This window comes from Tursiops truncatus, chromosome 7 (genome assembly GCF_011762595.2).
Source record: "Tursiops truncatus isolate mTurTru1 chromosome 7, mTurTru1.mat.Y, whole genome shotgun sequence".
In the NCBI taxonomy this organism is placed as follows: domain Eukaryota; kingdom Metazoa; phylum Chordata; class Mammalia; order Artiodactyla; family Delphinidae; genus Tursiops; species Tursiops truncatus.
The window spans coordinates 77,519,385-77,541,379 of NC_047040.1; the positions used below are offsets into that span (position 1 = coordinate 77,519,385).

Below are 21,995 nucleotides of genomic sequence, written 5' to 3' on the forward strand. Positions count from 1 at the left end.
CAGCGCATGGGCTCAGTAGTTGTAGCTTGCGGGCTCCAGAGCACAGGCTCAGTAGTTGTGGCGCACAGGCTTAGTTGCTCCACAGCATGTGGGATCTTCCTGGACCAGGGCTCGAACCCCTGTCCCCAACTGCATTGACAGGCAGATTCTTAACCACTGTGCCACCAGGGAAGTCCTCTAGCATTTATTCTTGTTGGCTAAGAAGACAGTGAACGTGGAGCAGTCCTAGACATAACCTAGGTTAGAACCGAGTGCAGACAAGCCCAGCAAGAGCTACAGTCCTCACTGCTCTAAAGAGCTGTGTTCTCCACCAGGTGCTTCTCACACTGCTGTATGCCTCAGCTGAGGTGAACTGATGTGGCCTTGGACTGGAGAGCAGCCTGTCCAGTAAGCTGTGACTTATGATTAAAAAATGTGTCAGCAAAACTGAGCTGTGCTAATCCAGATTCTTCTTTTTGGAACAAGAACAAGACAACAGCTGCTAGAGCTGAGCAGAAAGGTCTTGAGGCAGACCTGGGGCTGCGGTGTCTGCTTGGGACCACAGGTACCCTGAGGCTAGGAGGATGCCAGGTGATAGAGAGTGAGGAACCTGACATGGATGGATGGTTGGTCAAAACACACAAAGGACCTGCCAAAGGTAGATCCTAGAAAGAGCAGTCCTCGCACCCCTGGCCTCTGCAGCATCCTCCAGCGTCGTGCCCAGCCCGGGACTTTCTCCTGGCCACTGGCCGCCCGCGGCAAGCCTCATTGGGGCATGCTGCATAGAGACGTGTCCTCCGACGTGCAGTGCAAGGCGCTGGATAAGATGTTCCAGAAGCAGAAGTACATCAACAAGCCCAACCGCAAGAAGCTGGCGGCCAAGCTGGGCTTGAAAGACTCACGGGTGAGGGCAGTCTCCCCAAAGGCCCTCTCCGCACACATTGTACAAATGGGAAGGTTCTCTGAAACTGCTTAGGTCCCACTGTACAGAGGGGGTAAGGTCTAGAGAGGGAGTAAGTGCACGAGCCAGCTTCGTGGAGGCTTCTCGCGATCTATTTTGCCTTATTTTTAATCATTTAATGAACAATTTACAAAAGAATAAAAAGCCTGAAAAAACTGTTAGAAATTTTAATAAGATATAGTAAACCCAAATATTTATTCTGAGTTTCCCTGATTTAAAAACAAACAAACACACTATAAATGGGCATTTCCTCTAAGTGCAAATAACTGCTTACTATCTTCATGCATGTATCTGGAACATAACCATCCTGTAAATACTGATTTTAGACTTCAGATACATCTCTAATTGGTTATAGTTTATTATTAGTTTTGCTTTTTCTTTATGCACTTGCATCATCAAAACACAATGCTTGAAGGAATTTTTAAAATCTTTCATGGCTTATAAGACATGGAAGACAACCATCTTTGCTCCATAATTTGTATAACATTTTCACTTTTAGATTTATAAACAATTTGAATACTCAATCCAATGATTTTTTTTCCATTCCTTTCCAGTCACCTTCCATTAGCATTTCTCTCCTTACAAACAGTATCAAATAAATTAGCATGCACAGATTCATAAAAGATAAAGACTGTTATACATTCTTTTAGCAAAAGGGGATGGTTCTTGTTTTTGCCTGAAGTCCTTTCTGTTGAATGACTAACTGGATAAGAATACTATAGTTTTCTGAAAAGAATCAGATGGTAAAATATCTTCAGCTTCACTTGCCATCAGGTTTCTTTCACAACTACTCAACTCTGCCGTTGTAGCATGAAAGCAGCCATAGTCAATATATAAAACAAGAGGCAAGGCTATGCTACGATAAAACTTAATGTACAAAAACAGGTAGCAGATCAGATTTGGCCCAGGGGCCACAGTTTGCTGACCTCTGCTCTGGAGTATTCCATCATGTTATTCTTTTTAGCATAGTTGAGAATAATTGATGAGTAATATTAGATGATTCCTAAAATAATGAAATAGCAAAATGTTTCCAGATACAGGAAAATAAGGTCATTAAAATCTTATAATGTATCTTAGGTTTATAAAAGGGGCCAATACACAAATATGGTAATTTCAAGATCAAATATGCTTTATTCTATAGAAAAAAATATAACTCAATTTTCTCTTTATTTTCTGGAAGGTCCCCTAAGAAAAAGTAAATGACATGAAATAATTCTTACAAATAGAACTGCTCAAGAAAATTTAAAAATGAAGACTGGGTCCAATGGACCCTGATGGCATGCTGAGCATGCAGCCAATTAACTGACTTTAACTTTGATTCAGGAGATAAGGATAGGGTCTGAAATTTTATAAATGCAAAAAAAGAAAATCTTCAGGTTTTTGTTTGTTTGTTGTTGTTGATACGCCTGGGGGATGGGAACTACTAGACCAGTGGTTCTTGTAAACTAGCAGCATCAGCATAACCTAGAAACTTATTAGGAATGCAAATTTCTGGGCTCTACCCCATACCTGAATCAGAAACTCTGGACCCAGTGCAGCCCAGTAAAATGAGTTTTAACAAGTTTTCCAGGTGATTCTGATGCTAGCTAAAGTCTGGCTTTGTTAGCCTCAGAAACATCCCTCCTGATCACCAAAGTTGGGCCAGGCAGTATCACACTAACAATAACAAACCAATTTCTTGAGATTTAGAGGTCCTAATGTCTGGTTCGCATTACTGCTTTTACGTGTTAAGAGGAGATCTGCAATGATTTCATGACTAATAATTTAGCTGCACACTGATAATTCTTGCTAATAACCTGTACTGCTTCTGCCTTGCTACCATGCCTAAACTATCTCATGGTTTAGAAGGGAATATTTTATACTGATGGATGCAGGATAGTTGAGAATACCAGGTGAAACAACACATTTCTGGCATACTGTAAAAGTTCAACAGTGTTGTTAATTGTTGAACGTGTTATTCACACTTGCATAAACTTGTGCTTTCTTTTTAAACAAAGTTTTTCTCTTTGGGAGTTACAGTCATTCATTATAAAGACTAAAAAGAGATTTTAAAAAAACTATTATTCCAAAACCCATTTTGGTTGTATCCTTCTAGTCTTTTGGGGCTTTTGTTTTTCTCTTCTTTTTTGCCTTGGTTCTTTTACTGATATGAGTAAGCAATTACACAATTTTACAAAGACTGTGCTGCAGAATAGGATAACATATTTGTAAATTTTTAAATTAAATATTAGAGTTACTCCACCCAGCTGCAGATAGCACTGTATCATTTCCTTAATAGACTGTGGGCTCAAATTACAAGGTTCGTACATTCCCTAAAAAGCTCAAGTTCATGGTTTCAATCATCTTTCACTGCAAGGAAGAAACTGAGTGAGTTGCTCCCAACTTGTGCCTTTCTAAGGGAATGGGTCATTTTGCAACACACCCTTTCTCTTGGAAATTTTTACCATATTTCTAATGTTCTGTATCATGAAATTATGATGGTAAAGTCTCACTTATCACTCTGCAGAAGAAAAGTAATAAATCATCAACTCTTTAAATGAGCTGGCTTCATCTCTGATTGAACTCAGTATATGTCAGTCATCTCTGTAAATGTGTAGAAGCCTGGAAACATCTCAGGCATAAAACAGGCAGTAAATGGGCAGCTAAAAAATAAGAATAGCCCTTGACACTGCAAGATGCTAGGAATCTGCTCCTAGCCACAAAAGGGACTTAAAGGTAACTATTAAGCAGTAGGTGTCAAGAAATGACAGGCACCAAAGATCAAGTTTAAAAGCTTTTTAGACATTGAAGAAACTCCATCAAATCTGATTACAATTTCTGTATGACGCTATTTACAATGTTTATAAAAGTACTAGACCTACATTTAACTTGGTAACAATATTCTTAGATTAAGTACTTTCTGCTAAAGGCAATTCCTTCTATTTTTCTTATGTACTTATTTCAAGTTTGCCTCAAATAAAAGGTCATTTTATCATACTTTATATTGACTAGGAAAAAACGCAAAAATTGGAAATAGGGCTGTGTGAAATGTGGTAAAATTTGGGAAAATGTGACAGACACAAAAGCCAATGTGCAAAAAAGAAACAACTCAATGTCTTATATGGTTAGTTCAATCCACTTGGCCGGAAAATAACTTCAAGGAGGAATGAGTGGAATGTGATTTTAACTAAATAATCAGAAGTTTTATTTTATTAATCTCCTTGAAAAACAGGCTTACAGTAGTGGATGGTTTGCAGGATAATTATAAAAGGAAAGCCCTAAGAACTCTGCAGTGTGACTCTAATGCTACCCAGGGAAGATTTGGGGAGATGAGTTCTAAAATCAGCTGATAGTATTAATCACACCTCCCTGGCTGGGCTACCTCACTAGTGAAGATGAACACTGTGACAGCCTAATCCTGTTAGCCATTAGGATCAATTAACTCTCCAAAGGCACTTATACAATGCTCATCACGAACCCTTTTTGAAAAACTATAAACAGGTCTTCCCATGAATATTTCTTTCAGAGAAACAAGGATGACAAGAGAATAGCAGTGTCTCAGGTCCTTAAGTTTCTTAACAGGCATTTAGGCTTATATATTGTTTCCTGTTAGCCTGTTAGTCCTTAGTCAACTCTCAAGAACTTTTAACTACTTTTGAATACATTTTTAAAAACTGTGATTCTGGCCCTGCAAAAGTATTTCTCAAACTGTGGTTTATCAGAACTTGTAAAAAAATGAGGATTCTTAGGTCCTACCCTGGGACTGAAACAAAGTCTAGAGATGATTTTTAAAAGAAAGCCTGGTGATTCTTACACATACCAAAATGAGAATCACTGCTATAATCTGCTCTTACTGAGCTATGCCAACATTGGACTAGGATTAAACTGCAATAAAAAATATTTGTAGTGTGCAAAATTTTTATCAGTCTGTCTAGAAAGAAAACTGTTTCATGGAGAGTAGTTACTGGGCTCACATTTGTTTCTAAAAACCAACCCACTTTCAAACAAGAATTGAGGCAGTGTATGCATTAAAATTTAAACATTAGTCACTGAAATATAAAGATAACAACATGTATAGACAGTACTATGATTAAAGAAAGGTAATACACAATCAACATTACATTTAGCTGTGAGGTTCCTAGTAGACAAGACAAAATAAATACAATGAAATACAACAGTAAAAAAAAAATCAGTATCATCTGATAAAAGGCTGCATTCTGATTTTTCTGAATGGATGACTTCAACAAGAATGTTTATTACAAATTCTGGATTCATGTGAAAACTTTTACATCAATTGTAAAAACGTAAGGATACAATTTTATAGGCATTTCCTCAGCTGTAATTTGGTAATCTTGCCAACTATTAAATAGCAAGTTAGAATTCATGTCTAGTTCTTACGATTCAGTTTCTACTGCAGCAAGAGTTGACAGATCAATAAATGCTGTGAAAAGCCTTAAAATCTTGGTTGTTTTTTAGAGATGAAACAGTTTAACAACACACACTGACAAAATGGGTAACTAAAAAGTACGTGTTTTTGGAAGGCCAGCAGGTCCGGGGAAGGGCCCAGGGAGCCAGACGGAACCCCCACCAAGGTGGTTGATGGAGCCGACCCACAAGTGGCATCAGCCCGGGACGTTCCACCTGCCCAGGAAACAGACCCGGGACTTTCCACTTGGCCCCGGCTTTCGCGCTCCCCGGGGGGCGAAACCAACGGCTCTATGGCTTTCCCGCTCCCCGATTTCCCGCTCCCCGAGGGGCGGAACCAACGCAACCGGCACCGACATTGCCACAACACCCGAGAGATTACCAAAAAAGGGGCTGCTTCACACAGCAAGCACCTCCCCTGCGTCCACCCCTATAAATTTGGTTCGTGCCTGCACCCGGGCGCGACTTCCCTGGCCCCTTTCTCTCGGACCAGTGAACCTCGCCTGGGAGCGTTCCCAAATAAAGCTTGCTTAAGTTCTCCTCCGTTTCTTGGTGCCGTTCCTTACATTTGGTGCCGAAACCCGGGAGGGGTACCCAGCCCCACAAATTACCGCGGGGCCACCCCTCACACCCCCTAGGGGACGACCGGGGACCTCTGCTCACCCACCCGATCCGGCAGAAGCGGGGTAAGTACCTCCTTCGTTCCCCTCGACCCCCGGGGTCCCTACCTACCGGACTCCCTGTCCTTAGCCGCGGCCGCGTCAGCGAGTCCTCCATCCTCCCTGAGCCTCGAGCGGTTGTGGAGACGTCCCAACCGCCTGACTGCTCTCCGATCTGCCGTGACCAGAGACGTCTCTCTCTTTCTCTGTTCACCCGGGGACAGACCGGAGGTCATGGGGACCTCAGAATCTAAACCAGATCCTAAGACACCCCTGGGGGTGTCTCCTGGCCAACTTTACAAAACTCGGCTTTTCTCAAGACCTCCGCCGCAGGCGGCTCATATTCTATTCCACCGAAGCCTGGCCACAGTACCCTCTAGACAATCAGTCTAAATGACCTCCTGAAGGGACTTTCGATTTCAACATCCTCCGCGATTTAGACAACTACTGCCGCAGGACGGGCAAATGGTCCGAGGTCCCCTATGTCCAGGCCTTCTGGTATTCACGCTCCCGCCCTTCCCTCTGCGTCGATTGTTCCACTTCCCAGATCCTTCTTGCCAAACAGACATCTCCTACATCCAAGCCCCTAAATTCCTTTGACGATGACCCCTCTCCACTAGCCGACCCACCCGAATCTCTCACCTCTCTCCACTCCAGAGCTCCTCTCCAACCCCCACCCTACCCTGGACCGGCTCCTCTCCCTCCCGCTCACTCCAGCGCCCCCCACCGCTCCCCCGCACCAGGCAATCTCCCCCTTAGCCCCGCCTTCCCCCGCTTCCTCTCCCTCCGTCGCTCTCCCACCACCACTCTCCTCGCCAGTGAGCTCACACACCCGCTCTCACCACCACGACTCCCAGGACCCAAACCTTCTCTGTCCCATAAGAGAGGTGGCCGGAGCGGAAGGATTAGTTAGAGTTCATGTTCCCTTTTCCCTCCAAGATCTCTCTCAAATATAAAAGCGATTAGGCTCCTTTTTCTGCCGACTCTTCCCGCTACATCAAAGAATTTCGCTACCTCTCTCAAGCTTACGATCTAACCTGGCACGACATCTTTGTGATCCTATTTTCTACTCTGACCCCCGACAAGAGGGAAAGAATTCAAACTGCTGCCCGAAACCACGCAGATCAGGTCCACCTCACTGATAACTCTATGCCCGTCGGAGCCACTGCCGTTCCTGGCACCGATCAGGGCTGGAGTTATCAGTACGGCCAAGACGGTCGCCGCAAACGCGATCTAATGATCCAATGCCTCTTGGCTGGTATGCAGGCTGCCTCCCACAAGATTGTCAACTTCGAAAAACTAAAAGAGATAACCCAAGAGCCCAATAAAAATCCGGCCATCTTCCTCAACCGCCTTACAGAGGCCCTAACTCTCTACACCCGCTTGGACCCTGACACCCCCGGAGGCGCAACGGTCTTGGCCACCCACTTTATCACCCAATCAGCCCCTGATAGCAGAAAAAAACTTAAGCGGGCAGAAGACGGCCCCCAGACTCCCATCCAAGACCTGGTAAAAATGGCCTTTAAAGTCTATAACGCCCGTGAGGATTTGGCAGAATCCAGCCGACAGGCTCGGATGCACCAAAAAGTGGCCCTCCAGACCCAAGCCCTCGTAGCCGCCCTGTGGCCGGCCATCTCCCATAGACAACATCCACGGGACCCGCCAAAGGCAACCCCACCAGGGGCCTGCTTTAAGTGTGGAAAAGAGGGACACTGGGCTCGCCAATGTCCCAATCCCCGGCCTCCTTCCAAGCCCTGCCCTGGCTGTGGGCTAACAGGCCATTGGAAGAGTGACTGCCCTATGGCCGGCCCTCCCTCAGCGCCTCCACGCGGAGGGCAAACCGACCCAACGGCCCTACCTCTCGAACTCCTGGGATTGGCTGACGATTGACAACACCCGGACTCGAAGACCCCCAACACCCTCGCCGAGCCCAGAGTAACGCTACAGGTAGCGGGTAAGTTCACCTCATTCCTGGTGGACACGGGGGCTACCTATTCGGTCTTGCCTACATATTCCGGGCCAGTTTTTCCTTCCCAGGTCTCGGTTATGGGCATCGACGGTAAGCCATCCTTCCCCTTCCAGACCGGCCCCCTTTCATGTTACATCGAGAGGTTCCCTTTTACTCATTCTTTCTTAGTCATACCATCCTGCCCGGTTCCTCTGCTAGGTCATGATGTTCTCTTCCAATTAGGGGCCTCTCTCCAAGTTGCCAAACTTGACCCTACGGCCCCCTCCTCTCAACTCCTGCTCCCCCTCCTCGGTCTGGCAGCGGAACCCTCTCCCTCCTCTCTCTCTTCTCCCATCCTTCCCAATCTGATAGACCCCCAGGTCTGGGATACTTCAAAACGCATACTAGCAACCCACCACCCCCCTGTCCTAATCCGTCTTAAAGACACCTCCAAGTTTCCACCCAGGCCCCAATTCCCCATTTCTGAGACTCATCTAAGGGACTTGCGACCTATTATCACCAGACTCTTAGATCAGGGGCTCCTCGTCCCCACGGACTCTCCCTGCAACACCCCTATCCTGCCTGTCCGCAAGGCCTCAGGAGATTACCGCCTGGTCCAGGACCTCCGACTGATCAATGAGGCGATAATTCCCCTCCACCCAGTCGTGCCAAACCCATACACTTTGCTCTCCCATATTTCCCCGTCCACCACCCATTTTACGGTCCTAGATCTCAAAGACGCCTTCTTTTCAATCCCCCTACACCCTGATTCCTACTTCCTTTTTGCTTTCACCTGGACAGATCCGGATACCCAGGCTTCCCGCCAGCTCACCTGGACAGTTCTTCCCCAGGGCTTCCGCGACAGCCCCCACCTCTTTGGCCAGGCTCTGGCACGGGACCTCGCTTCCTGCCCTCTCACCCCCAGTATAGTCCTCCAATACGTGGATGACCTCCTTCTCTGCAGCCCATCTCTCAGCCTCTCAGAACAGCATACTGCTGATCTCCTCAATTATCTCGGCTCTCGCGGCTATCAGGTCTCTCCAGCCAAGGCCCAACTGTCTACACCCTCAGTAACCTACCTGGGAATCCACCTTACCCCCACAAAAAAGAGCCTGACAGCCGACCGCACCCAGGCCATCCCCAACCTCCAACCTCCAGAGACAGCTGACCAGATTCTCTCCTTTCTGGGCCTAATAGGATTTTTCCGACACTGGATCCCTAACTTTGCTCTTCTTGCTAAACCCCTATATTTAGCTGCTAAAGAAACCCCCCAAGGACCTCTTACCTCTCCCTCCACTGTTCGACGGGCCTTTCTCACCCTCAGAGACACCCTGATATCCTCCCCTCCCCTGTCTCTGCCTAACCCAGACCGTCCTTTCCACCTCTTTGTAGATGAACGGGTCGAAATAGCTACTGGACTCCTTGCCCAACCCGTAGGGCCTTCCTATCGCCCCGTGGCCTACCTCTCCAAATAACTTGACCCAACCATTCGGGGATGGCAACCACGCCTCCGAGCTTTGGCAGCAGCAGCCGAGCTGACCAAACAAACACTCAAACTGACTCTGGCCCACCCGTTGACTGTATTTTCCTCTCACCGACTGGCCGACCTCCTCAGCCATAAGTCTCTCTCTCTCTCGGGCCCCTCTCGCATCCAGGAATTCCACCTGCTGTTCATCGAAAACCCTGCCATCTCCCTTGACCTCTCCCCCCGCCTAAACACGGCCTCCCTCTTGCCCATTTCCGACACGGGGACCTCCCCTTCCCACTCCTGCCCCCAAGTTGTAGAGGCCCTCAGCCTGCCGAGGGAAGGACTCTTTGATACTCCACTGTTAAACCCGGACCGCACCCTCTTCGTAGATGGCAGCTCAATACTCGGCCCTGACGGACGCCGCCGGGCAGCCTACGCGGTAGTAACCATCTCAACTATTATCGAGGCCAACCGCCTCCCAGAAGGGACAACCTCTCAAAGGGCTGAACTGATCGCACTCACGCGGGACCTTGACTTCTCTAAGGGCCAAAGGGTCAATATCTATACAGATTCTAAATATGCCTTCCTGATTGCACACAGCCATTCAGCTCTTTGGAGGGAGTGTGAAGTTTTGACCACCAAGGGCTCCCCGGTGGTCAACGCCTCCCTCATCGCAAAACTCCTGGATGCCCTCCAACTGCCTGAGGAGGTGGCAATCATCCACTGCAGGGGCCACCAGTCTCCCTCTAACCCAATAGCACAAGGTAACTCAAAGGCCGACTCCGTGGCCCACAAGCTCACCAAAGGGGCCCCTCCAGCTCTGATCTTGTTCCTCACCTCAATCCAACACGCATATGACCCCCACGAAGAGACAGCACTACTATCCAAAGGGGTCCACAAGGACAACAAAGGATGGATTTTTATGGACAACAAAGTTGCCCTCCCTTCAGCTCAAGCGGCCAGCCTCCTATAAGACATCCACAAGTCCCTACACATTGGCCCAAAGGCAATGTTCCGTTTCCTAGATCCCTTCTTTTATATGCCTGGACTCAGAGATGCCATCTCAAAAACTCACGCGGCTTGCCAGACTTGTGCGTCCATCTCTCCACAAGGAGGCCTACGGCCCCGAATTCCTACTCACTAGATGCGCGGACACCAACCTGGCAAGGACTGGCAGATTGACTTCACCCACATGCCCTGCTGTAAACGCTTCCAATATTTCACCTTTTCAGGTTGGATCGAGGCCTTCCCAACGGCCCGAGAAACAGCAGATACGGTCGCCACCATTCTTCTCCAACATATCGTCCCCCAGTTTGGCCTGCCTATCTCCATCCAGTCGGACAACAGACCCGCCTTCGTCTCTCAGGTGGTTCAGCAGGTATCCGAGGCTCTTCAGATCACCTGGAGACTCCATATCCCTTACCACCCCCAGTCATCTGGTAAGGTTGAACGTGCCAACGGGATCTTGAAGGACCACCTCACCAAGCTGTCCCTTGAGGTCCATATCTCGTGGCCCGATTTGCTCCCTCTTGCCCTTACCCGCATCTGAGCCTCACCTCGGACCCCTACTGGTCTCAGTCCATTCGAACTGCTCTACGGCCGCCCTTTTCTCCTCCATAACCTACGAACCCAAAACCCACCCCTAGCTTCCTACTTCCCCTACCTGTCTCTGCTCCGCCACCTTCTCCGTGAACACACTGACCACAACCTGCCGACGGTCACTGCCTCTGAAACTTCCCCTCTCCCTCTACAACCTGGCGATAGCATCCTCCTCAAAGAATTACACCCCCAATCTCTCAAGCCACGGTGGACAGGCCCCCATACGGTGATCCTCACCACTCCTACGGCAGCCAAACTCTTGGGACACCCCTCCTGGTACCATGTCTCCCGCCTTAAAATGGCCCCAACTCCAGAGACTTGGACGGCCCAACCGCTGGGTCCCACAAGACTACGGCTTGTCTGTCACCCTGTCTCTCCTCCTGCTGCTCCTCCTGCCACCCAGGACTCACCAGATGTCCCTATGGCGCTTCCATGTCCATGGGACATGGCAAGCTAAAGGTCGGACCCACACTCGAGTCTTGGGCACGGGGGACTGCCAACCAGATGGGTGCCAGGCCCTGGTGACAGTCCAGATCCCCATCTCTAACACAGAAGGTGTTCCCCTGGGTTGGTCCACCCCCGCTGTCTGCTTCACTTACGATCAGACCAGAGACTACTGTCAATGGTGGGATGAGACCTATGGGGGGTGCCCCTATCACTCATGTAACATCCATGTGGCAAAACTAGATACCAGGAGCTCGCTCCAACAATCCCACCTGCTCACCACAAATGGCAAGGGTCAATTATTCATTAACATCAAAGATCCCTGGGACACAAGATGGGTAAAAGGGGTACAAGGAAAAATCTACCGGTGGGCAACTGATGCCTACCCTGTGGGCTCTATCAGGGTCTTCCGCTCATACGTCAGAGTGATCCCTGAAATTATCCAGCACTTGAGCGAGCAGGCCACCATGGTCCAGGAGACAGAACAGGCCCTAGAACGCCAATTACCCCACCCTGACCATAAGACGGACCCTTTTTCTTGGTTGGCCCTCATCCGCCAAGGGGTGCAAATGCTTAATCACACCGGAATAGGCAACATCTCTGACTGCTTTCTATGTGCCTCACTTAGCCGACCACCATTAACTGCTGTCCCACTCGACCAGCCCTTCACCTCTACCCTCCTTAATTCCTCCCAGAACTTACCTTTTCCCCCTTTAAGAGTCCCCATATTCCTTGATTTAGAAAAAAAGAACCTCACAATTTGCTATGGCAGCCGACCAAACTTAACTAATGATGCACTCCCTTGCAACTCATCCCTCCCTGTAACTACGCCAATGGGGGCCCCACCAGGTCTGTTCTTTTGGTGTAATGGCTCCCTTACAAAAGAGATCAACTCTTCCTCCCCCTTTCCATGTATCCCCGTCACCCTTGTTCCACAGCTCACATTATATGGCGAAGCTGAATTTCTCTCACTTACCACACAACTCTTCGGCCGACAGAAAAGGGCCATCTTTCTCCCTATGGTAGCAGGCATTTCCCTCGCCTCCTCCCTCGTTGCTGCAGGCATCGGGGGAGGAGCCCTGACACACAGTGTCTCAACATCCCACAACCTAGAAGAGAAACTCCAGCTAGCCATTGAGGCCTCTGCCGCCTCCATCACCTCCCTCCAGCGCCAGATCACCTCAGTAGCCCGAGTTGCCTTCCAAAACCGACGCGCCCTGGACCTTCTGACAGCCGACAAAGGAGGTACCTGCCTCTTCCTTCAAGAAGAATGCTGCTACTATATCAACGAGATAGGGGTCGTTGAGGACAATGTGGATGCTCTCCGACGCTTAAAAGAAGAACTCCAACGCAGGCAGCGACAATCCACCTCCCCCATCCCCGACTGGTGGCGGTCCTGGCTGACACCAATCCTAGGCCCCTTAATCCTTATCTGCATCCTATTCATGCTTGTCCCCTGTTTCCTCAGGTTTCTCCGCAATCACATACAAGAAGTATCTCGGGTGGCGGTGAATCAGATGCTACTCCACCCATATACCTTACTACCCACAGAACCCCCCGCTGCCGCCCTCCCCTAATCTCCGGACTGTTGGCCGCCCGACTCCCCTCCAGCGCCCCATACAGCAGGAAGCAGCCAGGGAACAAACGTCGCCCCATTACACCAAAGAAGTCAGGATGTAAGGCCAGCAGGTCCGGGGAAGGGCCCAGGGAGCCAGACGGAACCCCCACCAAGGTGGTTGATGGAGCCGACCCACAAGTGGCATCAGCCCGGGACGTTCCACCTGCCCAGGAAACAGACCCGGGACTTTCCACTTGGCCCTGGCTTTCGCGCTCCCCGGGGGGCGAAACCAACGGCTCTATGGCTTTCCCGCTCCCCGATTTCCCGCTCCCCGAGGGGCGGAACCAACGCAACCGGCACCGACATTGCCACAACACCCGAGAGATTACCAAAAAAGGGGCTGCTTCACACAGCAAGCACCTCCCCTGCGTCCACCCCTATAAATTTGGTTCGTGCCTGCACCCGGGCGCGACTTCCCTGGCCCCTTTCTCTCGGACCAGTGAACCTCGCCTGGGAGCGTTCCCAAATAAAGCTTGCTTAAGCTCTCCTCCGTTTCTTGGTGCCGTTCCTTACAGTTTTCTCATGCAAGAAGTTGAGACAAGCATAGACAAGTTTTCATGGGACAAGCAAACTACGTTGTTTGTAATCTGAAGATAAAGGTTCCCCTTCTGCAAAATCAGGTGAACTATACCTTGTATCACCATGACGACTTTAGCCTTGAGGAGGCAGTTTAAATAGGTTAGCTAAGATTGGAGGACGGAGCAACATGTGGCCTAGGAGGGCAACCATTTCCCACCCGCCCCACCCTAATTCAGAGTGGTCAGCCAAAGAAATTACAGCAAACAGGAGCAAAACATGCCAGACAGGTCAAGTTCTGAAGTCTTCATAATCATTTTGGCGCAGAGAGAAATAAAGATAAATAACAACTGAATTTTTCACTACAAACCTGTAAACTGCAGCATTCTACAGACATACTATAGAAACTCAGGTTGACTCTTTCCTAGTCATGATTAACCTGTGTAAGTATGCCCAATGCTTTTCATATTTTTTGAAAAACCAAGTTGCTTATAAGGGGATCTGAACTTAAACTTCTCATGAGGTCTGCTTAAGATGTTATCTTTGTTAAGTTTGTGAGGTAAGGTTTTTTTGTTTGTTTTTAATTCCTGGGAAGAAGTGTAGAGAGACTTTTCCAAAAGGTAACTAAGAAACGTTAAGTATTCTCTGAGTCTTTGTTACATACAGTTGTATTCAAAATGTATTCCTAGTATGTCTGGTATACATACATATACACACGGAGATACCCCCATACACATGTAAAAAGAAAATCTAATAAAAGTTACCACACACAAATGCAAGTGAAAAAGAGTAAAACCAAACTGCACAGGGAATATATTAAGTATTTAACCAAAATTCTGCATAGTTTAAGCATAATCTAGAAAAACAAAAGTGAGCTCAAAAATCAAATTAAGTGACAATAAAGTCCATACCTAACAGTCCAGTGTGTACATCATCTTCATTCTTCAAATTTTCAGCATGTAACTCTGTAAGTACAAAAAGGGCTTGGGTAAAAAAGACAGTTTTATAATTTGAAAAGTAGCTCAAAGGCCAGAAAGACATTGTGGAGTTGTGGAAAGCACTCTGGAGCCCAAAACAACTGGGTTCAAATTCTGATTCCATTTACTAGCTAAGTGACCTTCAGTAAGCAAATAAGATGTCTTTATGAGTCAACTGCCATGTATATAAAATGGGAATTTTTATTCCCTAGACATTTTATGTAATGCGAATTACTAGGTTTTGAGTTCAGCTCCTTTCTCTACCCTCCAAAATAAGCACAGCTCAATGTGTCCTGCAATGTACTTCAACTTATCAGGTTTTGTGACTTTATGAACAAAGGCAATCTTTCAGAGCAAAAGAATTAAACTACCTACAAGACAAAACTCTGAGCTGCTTTGAAAAAATGGGGGATGGAAGTGATAGAGGAAAGAAACATTGGCACCCATATTTAACATTGACAATTTACACCCAGTATCATTGTTTGAAGAGGTAAAATTCTCATATTAACTTGCCAATCTGTCTTGTGCATGAAAATCAAGCATGGTAAAGTGTTAGATGCCATCTACACCCCACTAGGGGCTTGGAAGCAATGAGGAAAAGTAAAAACTGGAATTAAATAGATTTAATTCTACTTAGTGAAGTAAAATACTTGAGTGGCAATGTGTTGGGTGCTTTTCATACAACAAACTAAGGTATTTTTTCTTGTTTTAATTTTTCTTTTTCAGTAACTTAACCAAAGTCACACACCACTGAGAACTGAACTTTAAACTGACGTCTGACTCTTTCCACTGCAACATAAAATATCCAACCACATAATACATCTGTATAAGCTTTGGAAAACCTTTCAAGGCACATCTCTTTCTATTCCAACCTGGCCAATATTTCAACTTAAGACACGGAAAATAACACCATTAATCAGAGAAAGAACCTACTATCTTGCTCCTGCAACAAAACTTCACCACTACACTGGGTTGCAAACCTAATTCAAAACCCAAGAGGGTCTATTTTACCTATGCAAGTATAAATTTGGGTTGGGATGGAAATCCTTGTCCTTCAGCAATTCAACGTGTACAGAGGAATCAGTGGATTGTACATCTTTAACCATTTGTGGATTAAACTCTTTGAACGTGTATAACCTAATATTTACACTTTGCACCGTTCCTTTAATGACGGTTGTTATGCATTTTGCTTGATTTTGCCAATATTTTACCGCAAGTGTTCACCGACTTTAAGATATTTTTTCTTCAAGACTACCCACTTATCAAGACCCTTTCTTAAAATGGGTCTCCTGATCACGGACCAAAGTCCTCTACCTTTAAGGAAAGAGAAGACAAGGGAGAAGATCAAAGAAAGGTGCGGACGAGGACTCTGGATGAAAGCGGCTACCAGCTTGCCGGCCTTTGACGGAGCGAGGGCGACGAAGGGGAGAGCCACGTCCAGGCTCAACTAAAGTAAACTCTGGACACACTTTCAAGGCCTGGGCTTCATTCCGTACCTTTTACGATCAGGTAGGTGCTAGCGAGAAGGAAGGCGAGGAGGATGGCAAACAGCAGCGAACAGAGAACTGAGAGGACCTGAACCGGCCAGCGCCGGGCTTGGGCTCTGCCGCCTGCATCCGCCGAGAAAATACCATTGCGTTTATCGGGCAGGGCGGGAGACCCGTCCCCATCTGGCCGGAGTAGCGAGTCCTTTCTAGGTTCCGATGACGCCCCGGCCGAGAACTCCGCCCGCAGGTCACGGGCCACTCGGTTGCATCCCTCCTCCTCGTCGACTTCACCCTCACCCCAGCTGTCTCCCTGAGTGAAAGCGGAAAACGCCGGTTGATCAAACGGGACAGCAGTGCCTAGACGGCGGCGAGAAGGGGCTGGGCGCCTCCCACTCTCCACGAACGACATGGCGGGAAAGACAGTTAGGTCCGCAGAGGTCAGGCGTCGCCCACCTGCCCCGCCCCGCGGTCGCAACAGCCAATCAACGGCCAGGCCCTCCACGGCCTCCACCACCTGGCCCCGGCGCAGGGGTGCACAAGGGTGCGTGGCTGGGCGAGGAAAGTGCCGTGGGGCCCGAGAAAAGGCTGGGCGCCCCCGGACCAGAGCATGACCCTCAAGTAGTACGAACGAAGGGGCGCAGTGAAGTGCGCGGAGAGAGACAAGCCGAGGCCCAAGGCAGCCGAGTGTCCTCTCCCTGCAGTGCTTAGTCCGGGCCAGCGAGCTCCGCCGCCGCCGCCGCGTCACCTCCATGCAAGCTCGCGCCCCGGCAGCCCCAAAGCCGCACCTCCCCGACGCTCGGTCCTAGCGCCCGCCCATGCCGCTCTAATACACATTCCCGAACCTATTTGCTTTCTCTCTTCTTCCCCTCTACGCCTGCACTAGCCCCGGCTTCCCTCATTAACGGCAGCTCAGCTCGCCACGCCCTCGCCTCCCTTAACTGCCCTTTCCTCCTTCCCTGTCGCATTGTTCTCCCCGCCCCTACCACAACTTCCCTCCACACCGCTCGGCACGCCTCCTCCCCCCACCCCGGCGCGCGCTCGCCAGCTGGTGCGTACAGAGCTCGAACCCGCTCCTCACGACCCCTCCTCTCGCCTTCCCCGCCCCCTCCCTCCACCTCGAGCCCCGCGCGCGCGCATCCAGCCCCGGCCACCGCTAACGCTAGAAGCTGCTTACTCCACCCCCACCCCACCCTACCCCACCCCCGGCGGCCTCAGGTTTGCGGGGCGTACGTGACTCGGGCGGGGGGTGAAGGTGGCAGGCCCCCACTGCCCCACCCCCTACGGGGTGAGGCTGTCTAAGCTCGGGAAGCTGGGATACAGTTGTCTTCCCTTCCCCGGGGGAAGTTGGTGGAGTTTTCCCGGCAGAGGAGTCGGCGCAGAAACTTCCTCCGTCCCCCTATTCCCCCCTCCATGCAGGCGACGCCGAGTGAGGCTGAGGCTGGGGGCGAATCGTCGAAGAGCTGCGTGTCGGCAGCGCAGTCTGATTGGACAGCGGGGAAGCCTGTCAGCTTATTGGCCCCGCTGATCCCGCCCCGTAGCGCAGGGCAGCCTTTAACCTTTAGCCCCAGTGGGCGCCAGCCACTCAGATCGCTTCTTGTTGGTATGTGTAGCGGCAGTGGCCGCCGGCGGAGCAGTCTGAGTCCGACGATGAGGCCGGGGACGGGAGCCGAGCGTGGAGGCCTCATGGTGAGTGAAATGGAGAGCCATCCTCCCTCGCGGGGTCCCGGGGACGGGGAGCGGAGATTGTCCGGCTCAAGCCTCTGCTCCAGCTCTTGGGTCTCTGCTGACGGCTTCCTGAGGAGACGGCCCTCGGTAAGGGATCGGTGGGGCAGGGGGAAAGCGGCACAATGAAAAACGGAGTCAGAGACAGGAAGCTTTCTCCAGGAGGAGAAGATGAGAGTGGACGAAGGAAGAGCTCGAGATGGTGGGATATGTTCCGAGGGAGAGAAATGGGAGGGCGGGGATGCACAAAGGAAAGGAAGTGGGACCGTGGAAGTTCCCAGTGGGTTTGGCCTAGGCAGATGCGCGGTGGAGGTGCTGGGCCCTAGGCGGGGTGAGCGTTTTGGAGAGGTAGGCCCGATTAAGCAGGCGGGGGGAAGGCAGAGACTTTCTTCGGTAGACTTTAATAGAGGCTGCCAGAATTTCTTCACTAGTAGTAGTGTTGTCTGCAGCGGGGGGACAGCTGGGAGAATTGGCAGGAGATAATTTCCTGCTTTTAAGACCTGTAACAATGGACACACAAGTAAAGAAAGTAGTTGTCTTATAAAAGCGCGTTAAGATGGATGAATTAGTTGTTTGCATTTAGTGTCCGTGAGTGACAGACCTCATTCTTTGGGTTTTTTGTTTTGTTTTGTTTTTTGCAGGAGTAATTTTAGCTGTGTTAGAGATTCTCTTAGGAAATAATATGTTTGCTTGTTAGGAGGGAAGTGTCCCCGGGTATCCAATACTGTTTGTTTTGTGTAAGACCAGCCCTCATCTGAGTTAATTGGGTAAATTCAGCGTTTTAAAGCTTAAAATCATCTTAGACATGAATTTAAGAATAAATGAAGTTATAAAATAAAAATAGTTGACTAGCTGATATCTGTGTGAAGTAGGACAAAGTTGTGGTTTTCACCATAACAGTTAAGTTGGCCTTCACATGCATTTCCTCCCAGTTTAGCAAACCAGTTGGTAACTGATTAAATCAGCATACTTAAAACAGCAACAACTACGAATTAGGTGTCCAGTGATGATTTTAATGTTTTCCATTTTGTTCTGAAATTTGGTCAGGTGCAACCTCATAAATACTGGTGTTGTACATTTTATTTAAGACAAGAAAGTATAAACTAACTCAGTAATTGAATCACACATTAGCCAGATATTATGTCATGCATATAACTGATTTGTAGAAATCAGATTTTTGAGAAGCATTTATTGGTACTTACTAATTTTTAAATTGTCCCTCTTTTTCAGATGGGGCACCCTGGCATGCATTATGCCCCAATGGGAATGCATCCTATGGGTCAGAGAGCGAACATGCCTCCTGTACCTCATGGAATGATGCCGCAAATGATGCCCCCAATGGGAGGACCACCAATGGGACAAGTAAGAATGTTTTGTTTTGTATTTCTTTGTTTACTTTTGCCCATGGTATTCTTGTGTCAAAGAATTTCAAAATCTGGGTCAATACTTACAGCTGTTTAAGTTTCAGTTTATGCCAGAATAAAGTTTTTAAGTGAAATGTTGTATAATCATGACAGTAACCAAATTTTGAGTGTAATGAAAAATCTGTATAAGAGATTTACTTTCTACAGCAACAAAATTGAGTTGTTTTTGTTTGTTTTTTTAAATTTAAAAGTAGCAAAGTACATGTAGGCTTTTTAGTTTAATGACTTTCCCCCCAAGTATGTCAATTGAAGTAAATATGCTATGTCAATATAATTTTTGTTGGTGGACCTTGTACATGCATAGAATCTGAAAACAGCAGTTGTTTAGGCCTTTGGCTTAGGATTAATTTTATTCCTGAAAAAGCTTCCTGGTGTGTGTGTGTGTGTGTGTGTGTGTGCGCGCGCAATGGGGGTGGAGGTGGGAAGGTTCTACTCTGATTTGGTTCTTCATAGGACGGTGCCAAATAGGTAGTTTATTTTCCACTTATACTATTTTGTTTTTTTAAAATGATTTTTGCTTCTGCACTTCTGCTTTTGAGCTGTCCCTTCCATCTCCAGCATAAATTGTAAACATTTTGTGGGAGTGATTTGGACCAAACGGTTTTAATGCTGACTCAATGAGTTCAATAGAACTTAATTCCTAGAAAAGCATCCAAGAAAGGTAACAGGTTCAGTTACCGTAAATAATTTTATGCCCCCTGTTAGGTTCTATAATACACATATCCTTTGGTGGCTGGGTTCTTTCCATTTAGTGTTTCAATAAATCATCAAGTATTTAGGGTAACAAAATATTTTGGAAAGCCAGTCAATTAGGTATGATCTTTCTGCCAGTTGGGGGCATCATTTGCTTTGATAATCATTTAAGCCTTGATGGTTTGAATTATTGGTGAAATTGTAGTGGAGAAAGGAGCTCGCTCTGTGTGTATGTTTTTTTTTTTTTTTCTTAAGAATAGAAGGGCTTAATGTCAAGTGGTTTTCTTCTTTTTTATTTAAGGTATTTAAGAGTATAGCCCTTAATTTTGTATAAAAAGCTTTATTCAGAGGCACCAGGCCCAAAAGATTCTGCCTGTAGGAGTTCTTTAAATAAAAGAACTATTTATTCTGTTACTCTAGGATAGCACAAGTTTTAAAACTCCCTAGGTGATGGAGAAACAACTCTGATTCCTCTTCTGTTTCTTTCCATCTCTAAGCAGCAAGGAGCTCTTCTTGTTTTCTCAGTAGAGCTGCTCTAACTAGATAATGAGCTTTAAAAAATATTTATTCTTTAAATGCTCTGGTTCTTATTTAAAATTAGTTTCTTTCCACAGAAAGATAAAATAAAACAATTTGCTACTGCCAGATGCTTCTCTCTTTTCTGGGGCCTTCTGTTTCCATTGGGCCAATCAAGGTAAGTTTTGCAAGGGATTGACCTGCTTGCCCTTGCTGTATTGGTGCTGTTGCACTACCAAAACCAAGATACCAGCTAGTCATTTTGAGTAAAATGCAGATTTTATTTTTTAAGTACTCATGTATCTCATTGACATAAGCTGGTCACAGTTTGCTCTATGGCCCTTTCTCTTTAGCTCTGTAGTGACCATCTTCCTAGTAAGGTTATTTGCTACTTGGTACACATCCATTCAAATACTCTGAATTTTACCTTGTGGTTTTCTTCTACTTCTTTCCTAGACCAGTATATGCCATGTGCCTTTAAGCGTACCTGACTGTTTAGATGTTCAGAAGTCTCTCTCTGTTGGCTCCTGTTAGGATAACGATTGAATGACTTAAGAACCCAGCTCTGAGGAACTCAAGAGAATACCCATTTTTTTTTCCCTTAGATTATTCCTTTTTTTCCTCTTGATATCTAACAAATATGGGGCCCAAGTCTTGGTAAAACAAATTCTTGTTTTAGCTTTGATAACAGAGTCGGAGGGCATGGATAATATAAACAGTCATGTATTCAGAAATCTAATTTAAAGCCCTATAAACAACTACCTTAAAATAAAAGTTGATAATTCGCAAACTTGATCCTTTTTTCTGCATCATGTCTTCTGTCTACCCGCCCTCAGAAGTATAAGTGAGCAGTAAGTGATCAGAAGATAATGAGAAGAAGCAGGATGCCTATATAGCTCACTGCAGTGACACAAAGTTGGTAGGGTTCTGTCATCAAATTTTAAATAGTTAATTCACAAATTCTTTAGACTTTGCAATTGAAGGTTATGGAACCTTCATGTATATTGCCTAGTTCGCATTAAGATCTCATTCTGGGACCAGCTGAGGACTAAAATTGGTGGCAGTCTTACTTGCTAAGTGATTGTGGTCTTTGGGATGTTACTGAACATGACATGAAATTTTAAAACTTGTTTGTAAAATAATATGCAGACTGGACATAACAGTCTACAGAAACCAGAGTTTGTACTTTTTGAAATGCAGCAGATGATTTAGATTAGAGGAGTAGCATGTTTGTTTTAGTTCAGGAGATAACCTAGAATGTCTTTTTAGAATTTAGGATGAATCTATTAGTAGTAATAGATATTTGGAAATTATCAAATAGGTCTTAATAATATTCTTTCAAGTTTATCCTGTAGGTTAAACTTGCCTTTCTTATTGTACATTAACTTCAGATGGGAAAGTTGTGCTTCTACTTTTACAGAGTTATAGGATCTTACAGTTGGAAGGGACCTTACAAGTTTACAAATGTTAATGATAAAATAATTTTCCTGCTTGGTGGCAGTAGAGATTTGTATTAAGATATAATTATGTATGAAGCTGTCCTCTTTCTCTATGTGTATTGTAAATAATGTTTTGCTTTA

General features: G+C 46.9%; 4 protein-coding genes across 14 annotated transcripts in view; 3 read left to right on the forward strand and 1 right to left on the reverse strand.

Annotated features, from left to right (window-relative positions):
* ARL6IP6 (ARF like GTPase 6 interacting protein 6) overlaps positions 1–17,030 on the reverse strand; it is a 44,868-nt gene extending 27,838 nt beyond the window's left edge. The window contains exons 1-2 of one of the 3 annotated variants that reach the window (XM_019923159.3): positions 16,070–17,030; positions 14,508–14,561 (exon numbers count right to left, since the gene is read on the reverse strand). In XM_019923159.3, coding sequence (XP_019778718.2) covers positions 14,508–14,561; positions 16,070–16,811 — 796 coding nt within the window. In that variant the 5' untranslated portion in view covers positions 16,812–17,030. The remainder of the gene's footprint in view (positions 1–14,507; positions 14,562–16,069) is intronic. The other 2 variants (XM_019923158.3, XM_019923160.3) reach the window with 2 other exon arrangements.
* On the forward strand, positions 599–13,801 carry LOC141275669 (uncharacterized). Its single transcript, XM_073807876.1, has 5 exons — positions 599–883; positions 5,461–5,753; positions 5,870–6,030; positions 10,652–10,797; positions 12,931–13,801. Exons 1-5 carry the CDS (start codon positions 599–601, stop codon positions 13,669–13,671), a joined length of 1,626 nt encoding a protein of 541 aa, XP_073663977.1. The 3' UTR covers positions 13,672–13,801.
* Positions 6,037–13,567, forward strand: LOC117312978 (uncharacterized). The gene is made up of 2 exons (XM_033860190.2): positions 6,037–7,957; positions 9,809–13,567. Exon 1 carries the CDS (start codon positions 7,153–7,155, stop codon positions 7,891–7,893), a length of 741 nt encoding a protein of 246 aa, XP_033716081.2. The 5' UTR covers positions 6,037–7,152; the 3' UTR covers positions 7,894–7,957; positions 9,809–13,567.
* A 289-nt stretch (positions 17,031–17,319) lies between the features above and the next one.
* PRPF40A (pre-mRNA processing factor 40 homolog A) overlaps positions 17,320–21,995 on the forward strand; it is a 54,697-nt gene continuing 50,021 nt past the window's right edge. For 5 of the 9 annotated variants that reach the window (XM_019922583.3, XM_019922585.3, XM_019922584.3 and 2 more), the window contains exons 1-2: positions 17,320–17,872; positions 19,013–19,144. In XM_019922583.3, coding sequence (XP_019778142.1) covers positions 17,471–17,872; positions 19,013–19,144 — 534 coding nt within the window. In that variant the 5' untranslated portion in view covers positions 17,320–17,470. The remainder of the gene's footprint in view (positions 17,873–19,012; positions 19,145–21,995) is intronic. The other 4 variants (XM_019922587.3, XM_019922586.3, XM_033860184.2 and 1 more) reach the window with 1 other exon arrangement.

Bases quoted from the DNA above. Each gene is read 5' to 3' on its own strand.
- LOC141275669 (XM_073807876.1), top strand. From the start codon at position 599: ATGGATGGTTGGTCAAAACACACAAAGGACCTGCCAAAGGTAGATCCT. The intron at 6,031-10,651 runs GTAAGTACCTCC...TCACCTTTTCAG, and splicing joins CCCGATCCGGCAGAAGCGGG to GTTGGATCGAGGCCTTCCCA. The intron at 10,798-12,930 runs GTATCCGAGGCT...CTGTTTCCTCAG, and splicing joins TCTCTCAGGTGGTTCAGCAG to GTTTCTCCGCAATCACATAC.
- LOC117312978 (XM_033860190.2), top strand. From the start codon at position 7,153: ATGCCCGTCGGAGCCACTGCCGTTCCTGGCACCGATCAGGGCTGGAGT.